Source organism: Charadrius vociferus, unplaced genomic scaffold (genome assembly GCF_000708025.1).
Source record: "Charadrius vociferus isolate BGI_N301 unplaced genomic scaffold, ASM70802v2 scaffold455, whole genome shotgun sequence".
Classification (NCBI taxonomy): domain Eukaryota; kingdom Metazoa; phylum Chordata; class Aves; order Charadriiformes; family Charadriidae; genus Charadrius; species Charadrius vociferus.
Window position 1 is genome coordinate 4,770,571 of NW_009648550.1, and position 7,365 is coordinate 4,777,935.

At 43.0% G+C, this 7,365-nt stretch overlaps 1 protein-coding gene across 1 annotated transcript in view; it reads right to left on the bottom strand.

Annotated features, from left to right (window-relative positions):
- CCT4 (chaperonin containing TCP1, subunit 4 (delta)) overlaps positions 1 to 6,265 on the bottom strand; it is a 14,240-nt gene extending 7,975 nt beyond the window's left edge. The window contains exon 1 of the mRNA XM_009886079.1: positions 6,011 to 6,265. Within this exon, the coding sequence (XP_009884381.1) occupies positions 6,011 to 6,265 (255 nt within the window). The remainder of the gene's footprint in view (positions 1 to 6,010) is intronic.
- Between the last annotated feature and the right edge of the window lie 1,100 nt (positions 6,266 to 7,365).

Genomic DNA, 7,365 nt, shown 5'->3' on the forward strand with positions numbered 1-7,365 from the left:
GGTGTTGGAAGGGTGCGGCTGGCAAGGAGGGCTCTCCGAGGGACGGTGTTTCCTGAGGACGCCCGGGGTTTTGAGGAAGGGGAACTGCCCTGTGGTCGGTCTTACCTGTCCCCGCACAGCCCGTGTGAAACTCAGCTGCGCGGCTGCCTTAGAAGCGTTTGACAGGGGATTGTCACAAAGCAATTAATATTAGCGCCGCGTTAATCGCTAGCGGTGGGTGGGATGGGAGTATGGCTGTAGCTCTAACTTGTCCTTCCTGGTCTGACCCAGGGCGAGGCAGGACCGGTCTTTCACCTGTATTTGTCCTGGTGTGGCATCTTGCAGTTTTTTCCCTGCTGAGACTTAAGACCAATTCCCGCCTATGCCATCCCAGGTGTTTTAAGTAGGTTTTGAGCACCTGGTATTTCTCATGTTTTGCAGAACCTGTTCCCAAAAAGGATTTTAAGCAGCGGCTTTATCGCAAGTGAAGTTAGACAGACTTACAGGAAAAGAACAGAACAAGCGTGTATTTTCTTGTACCACCCTGATCTTCCCATGTGTCTGAGGGACTCTTATTTCAGCTTGTATCACCATTGTAAAAAGGTAGGCTTTATTATCAATAAAAATAATGCTAGAGTTGAAAGATAGCTTATACCTGTTAGAGTGATCTTGCCTCAACTACTGTAAGATTCTACTGTACGCTTGTCTTTTTTTGGATTTCTGAATAGCTATTTAAATCTTCTTCACCTTGAACAGAATACAAACATAATACGGTTCTGATGCAAAACACACACTCGAATCCACAAAGTGAATTAATTTTGTGCTGTGTTCAAAGTAAGACACAGCAGCTCAAAAGAGCTCTGACTAAAAGACAAATCCCAAGTAATGTCCAAACCATATAGTTTTTATGGCACATCTCTTTCTGACTGGATGTGAAAAGTCAGGATTTATAGTATGGTAGTGCCAGTGAAGTGCTGCCAAGTAAAGACAATTGTACAAGAAATGCATCCCTGTACTAGTAGGGTGCTCCTGCTGTAAGACAGGACGTTGTAAGAAACAGGCAAAGGATGTGAGCTCTTAATCTCATTTTCCATTTCCAAGTATCTGGATCTGTATCAGGAGCTCATTGCAAGTGAAACATGTCCTCATGGTGAGTGATTTTCTAGTGTCAGCAACAGCTTTGTGTGGTGATACATGAAAATCAAGCATTTCAACTGTTCTGTTGTCAGAAAAAAATAGGAAAAAAGACTCCATAGTCACATGATTTTATAATCTCTCAACCATTTTTAACAGTTGCTTTTGAATTTTTTTTTTTGGTTGGATTTTTGCACCATTGAAACGTAGATAACTGCCCTTTGGCTGTTGGAGGCTGTTTATAGAGAGAAGGTTTTAGAAGTGAATGGTCTTTGCCTTTTTGTATTCAACTTTTAACAGACAGAGCAGAAAATGGTTTTAAGTATAAAGGTAGAGATAAATACATCCAGGTCATAGAAGAAAAGTCTACTAGTACGAGTCTTGGCATGGATTTATATCACCTTCAAAATCATCAGAAGCACGTCCTAAATGACTAAGATCATTGGAATCTCTGACCTTGATCTTAAAGGACATCAAGCAGCGATTGAAACAGGACTAAATACTGGACATTGAACACTAATGCAGTGTTAAAGCTAGAACCAGTAGGGACCTGAGCTTTTAAAAGAGCTATTGAGGTGTGTTTACATTGCTGTGGCTGGCCACCTCCTTGTTACCTCATGTTAGGGATCATTTAGAATTTGTTGGGGTATCACAGGACGATCCTGCTTTCTCCTGGGTGTATATAATGAGTGCTATGGCTACATTTAAGGGTATTGTGTAAATCGGGGATAGATTTTGTACTGTTGCCATCAGTGAGCACGTGCTGCTCAATGTTGCAGTAGGGTTAGGAGCAAGGTTTATTCAGGATTTTTTTTGAAGGAAATGAAGGTTAGACCTGATGCTGTCACAGTCACTTTGTTATACATAGCTCTCTGTTTGGCAAAACCAGCCCCTCTAGTCTTGAGAATAATTTGGGGTTGGAATTTGTTTGGTTGCTGGGTGGAGAGCCTGGATTTTTATTTGGTATGTGACAAGCTGCTGAGCTAAGTTTAGGGCTGCTGTGGTTAGCAGCTACCTTCCTACTACTAATTTTGGTCTGGCAGGGTTGCTTCTCTAGAGCTGGGCTTCAGGGCAGAGTTAGGATGAAGAGTTTCGTAAGTGTTGGCCTGTGCAATCAAGTTTGCACTGGATTTAAAAGGAGTTGTGTGGCTAATTTAAAGGTGGTTGTCGTCCGCTGTCGTCTTCATCTGCCTTGTTCTGTATCCAGTTGAAAGTCCTTGGCTAGAATATGGTTTGATTTTAGGTCATTGCAGATTTTAAGGTGTCACGGGGTGGAGACCGACACAGAGTGTGCATCGTGTTCTGTTACTTGTTTTGTGACTGCTATCTGTAATTTAGATGAGCAGATACGTAGGGCTATCAAGCTGTTGAGTTTTGTTTAGAACTTCGGCTACTATCCAGTTTTCTGCTTCATTCCATGTGAAATAGAGATTATTTTTTTCTTTGAACTAGTGCGTATTTAGAAGCAGCATTATGGTTAGGCGTCCTCCTGCAACGTCCCATGGACCCGAGTGTTGGTTGTTTACGTTGATCCAGGCAGAGGGTTGTGGAGAGAGATTTCTTAGGTGTTCATAATTTGGTGTTGCTTGTGGGAGAGTTATCTGGGATGGCTTAACATCAATCAGACTTGCTGATGAAGTTCAACTTCATATCAGGGTGAAGGTTGAGGTATGAGACGACAGATCCCAAGGACCAAATTTGTTGTTAGGTCATGTTTAGAGCCAGCGCTCGCAGAAGCCTTCCAGACTTGTTTTAGAGCTGGGTTTAGACTTGCAGTTGCCTGCACATTATGTTGTTTTTCTTGCCCTCTTATCATAATTTCTGGCTGTTCTGACCTTTCCCAGCATTTCCAAGGAGCAGTGAGACGATAACAAGTCATACAGAGAACACCCCCCACCCCCATCATCCTGGGGTTGTACTATTTTATTAGCTTAGTTTCTTGAAAAATTTATATTTGTGTGCTTAGTATTCTGTCCTTCAAATAGGACTTGGACCTGTAGCCAATTTTGACTAAGTGTAGTAGAAACTGCATTTTCTGGCTTTATGTAAATAGCCAGCTGCACAGAGAAGAGCTTTTTAGTTAAAGGCACACTGAGGTGTGCTGGTTTTGGCTGGGATAGAGTGCCAAAACCAGCACATGAGGACAGAGCTCAGTCTTTCTGGGATGTTCATCGGTGGGACAATGTTTCTGTGATTTTCAAAGTTTTATTTTACTCAGGCAGAAGCAATGAACTGCTGTCATCACGAAGCTTTTTTGATAGTCAGCTGTTGTACAAGGTGCTTGTGATTCTGGGCAGATCACGTCACCTCTCTGTCTTTCGATTTTTCTTCCCCGACTATTCCTAGTCTAGTGCAGCTAGATGAGAAACTTTTTTACTAGCTGTTTGTGCGGCGTCTTGCCAAATGGAGTCCTAATATCAAGTGGACCTTGCTAGCTCTAGGGCAGTGTGAACAGCATGAACAACCTTCACAGCATAAATACTGTCAGTGGACACCTAATCAGGTGATTAGGACAAAACGGGGCTTCTGGGAATGTTTGCATCTCTGTCCGTTTTACAAGGGGAAGAATGCCTGGGACGTGCATCTTTGCTACTTACTGCACTTACGTCAGGTTGGATACGAATGTTAGTTTCATGTAGGGTCTTTTTTTCTTTTTTCCTGGAGATAACTTGCCAAGTACTCTCAAGGCAGTAGTGGTGACAGCATAATGAATGATTGCCAAAGAGAGGGTGACATCATTTCACCTAATGGCCTTAGATAAGTTATTAAGTACCATTATTTAATCATGCTCCGATAAGAGCTAGTAGCTTCTAAACATTTAATAAATATAATACTCATGCCTTCCCAGCATAAAATATTTGGCACAGCAAGTATATTTTAGTTTTTCAAAGAAGATGAAAGTCTCTGCCTAGTGCTGAGTGTGTGATTTTAGGGTTTTTTTTCTCTTCTATCTAGAGTTTCATCCCGGAGGTTATTGCTATTGGTGTCTGAGCGCTGTGCCCTGGTTAGAGCCCTGCAGGAGCTGCCAGCCCTGTGCCCACCTTCATGGCAGGGATGGCTGTGTTGCTGCTTCCACCTTCTGGAGAAGACAGTGAATGAGGGATCCTGGTTTTTATGGATTTTTCTGGGGACTGTTATACTTGATTTCTTTTGATTTGCTTTGTTTCTCTCCTGCTCTGGGTATATCCAATGGACTATGTATTGCGAAAACTTTTGAACCTTTTCTCACACTCCCTCCATTTTCTGTTAGTATTTTCTGAGATTTTTTTTCTCCCTTATGTTCCTTTAAAAAATATAATCAGAGTGTCATGGTAAGCAGTTGAAAAGGCTGCTCACCCACTGAAGAAGGTTGCAAAAATAAGATTGTGTACTGTTGTAGGGTGTTGGGAAATACACAAAGTGCCATACAAATTTATCTTCTTACATGTACTAGTAGGTAATGTCATGCAGCACTGAAGTGTGAGGATTAGGTAGCAGCATAAAATACAATGGTGCACCGTGGTTTGGAAGAGAAGAAAAATACCTTATTTATGGTGATTTTATTGTGCTAAGACACTAGGGTAAACATTGCTAATCCTGTTAAGAATTTGCTATAAGGGATTCCTATGGATTCAGACCTTTTTTTTGAAGACAGTACTTTAAGGGTAGCTACCTCGTCAAAGCACTCTTACAAACGTGTTGTGGCATGGGAAATGTCAGCTTGAAGTTATGGGCTGGTCAGCTCTAGCAGTGAAAATGGAGATGATTTATTTCATGCTTTCTTGGCAGCCCCTGACTCTTGAGAGGTGCTATAGCTGGGGCATGCGAAAACCTACAATTTGCATACAGGCAGATCAATTGTATGTATCAGTGGGCCAGGAGCACTGATCTGCTCCTGTACAGAGTAACCAGATGCTGCAGAGACACTGCGTAGGTACTGAGGAATGGCTCAGTGCGTGGTCCATTTGTCTGCCCAGGGCTATGCAAGTTCCCACTGTGACCTGGATCTACATAATCCGTAAACATCAGTTGAATCACCAGTGGTTTTTGAAGCAGATAAGAGTTGCTTAGAAGATCCCCATCCAATTATTGTAACATTCCACAGTAATATTGTATGCAAAATGAAATTTAAGATATCAGATAACGTAAACATACTTAACTGTTACTGATCTTTACCTGGACTGAATCAAAAAAAACAAACAAATTTTGCCTTTTTTTTCTGTAAGTGCAATGAATGTGATCTGATCTCTGTTTCCAAAATCTACAATATTTTAAAAAATCTTGTAGTACTTGTGGACTGATTTACCAGTTTTGGTTTTCCCAGACATTAATCCTCTCCTTGCTGTCAAGCAAAAGTTTACATTTTTCCTTGCCCAGTGTCAAGTTGGCAGAGAAATTCCTGGTCATAGGCTAGAAAAAGAATTAGGGACAGATAAGCTGCTGAATAACAGTCTGTGGGATTGGGACTGTTTCCACTGTTAATTCTTAGCACTTCTGCTGTCCTTCTCTTCAAATGTTAACAGGTAAGGATGCACAGACACACACAGGCAAGCACATGGCAGTGTAAGTTAGTGAGCTTGGTCTGTAGGGTGCAGGCTGAAGTTCTTTGGTGAAAGAATGAGTATTTCCATGTGGGAGAGTACCTGGGGAGATGCTTCCACCCTCTCCCTCTAGATGACAGCAGAACACCAGCCGTGCTGTAAGGGATTGTTTTCTGAATGTATTCCAAAAGAATATTGTTATTCGTTATCCTGCTTGATTACTTTTTAAAGAGGTTGGAATTACTGTTGTAATATATCGCCCTGCTTCAGAACAAACTCGGCATACTTTGGACAGCTGATAAAAAGAAAAAGCACCAGGAGTTTAAACATGTTCTTTTATGAATATCTGCTTCCGCAAACACAAAACATGTTCTCACTTGTGATAAATATCTCTGTATTTCACAGGTAAAGTGTGGATCAGATGCTTCTTGACAAGCAAGATCCTGAACCTTCAGAGGCATCCTTATTTCTAACACCACGTGGATGAAGTTTTCTGGAGACCGCTGTGGAGGAGTACGTCTGTGCCAGTGCAGTGCCTGCCGAGTGAGCATGGTGGTTTGATTTTTGCATCCTTCCACAAAGAGGCTGATAAAGCCAGTGGTGCGATGTGAGCTCCGCGCCTTGGGCTGCATCGTCTCCCAGCAGGCCCGTTAAATGCCTCTCGCCTCTGGCCAGGGACAAGTCTCAAAAGCAGGCTCCCTTCTGTCACCGAGGCGGATCAGGCTGAAGCGCCTCGTCCTGCTGCTCTGGGTTTTGCCACCCACCTGCTTCTGTTGCCCAGGACAGGGCTCTCGGTGACTGCTTCTCTAAATAGCATTTCTTGCACCAAAGACAAGGTGGTCCCTCTCTGTTCCCTCATAGCCAGCAAGGCCTTTGCCTTTGTGCGTTCTGGCCCTTAGAGAGCTGCTTTTTTGTCGGTGTGGAGCCCTTTTCGGGGATCAGCTCCATTTACCAGAGTGTTTCTGCTGGGAGACTCCATGAGACTCAGTGACTGATTTGCAAATGCTGAGTTAGAGACAGAGCAGCGCTTCTGCCATGACACCCAGGGGATGTACCCACCATACACTGTCGGCTATTTTGGACTTCCTTTGCTTGAACTCGGTCCTGTAGAAAGAAGAAAAACATTGACAAGTGAATGGAGAAGGTTTTTAGGAATACAGATAACAATTTCCTCTTGGGAAGAACAGACAGAAAAAAATAACACAAGCTCTTCAAAAAACTTACTGAAGTGCTCTCTGCACTTCCCCCAAGTGATCTTCCTCTCACAGAAACAGGACACGTTGAACTGTGAAACAGTGAGTAGATTATTAATTTTGGGGTTTTTTTTTGATGGGTTGGCTGTTGTTAACTTTTAAAATTGTTTCAGAGATGTCTTGGTATCCCAGTCACACTGCCAAAGGTTTATGTCTTTGGAGTTGGAGGTACAAACAGGATTTGCTGTTGGGTGCAAACAGGAAGAGGGGGAGGAACAACCAGGCGGAGCAGAGCTGGGCAGCTTTCTAACATGGCTTTACACGTGGGTGGGAGAGTTTCCGTTTAGCTCCCTGGTTGCTCTCCTCACTGCCGCAGTCCCAAGCAGCGCTGTGAGAGCCGGCTCCGCTGCTTGTGTCGACCCACAGTAAGGAAAATACAGGAAACATCCAAACTGGTTATTAGTTGTGTTTACAAGAATGACAGGCAGCTCTGAGTTTTGAGCTCGGGGAATGGGGTTGACGTGAATTTTTTTCTGCTC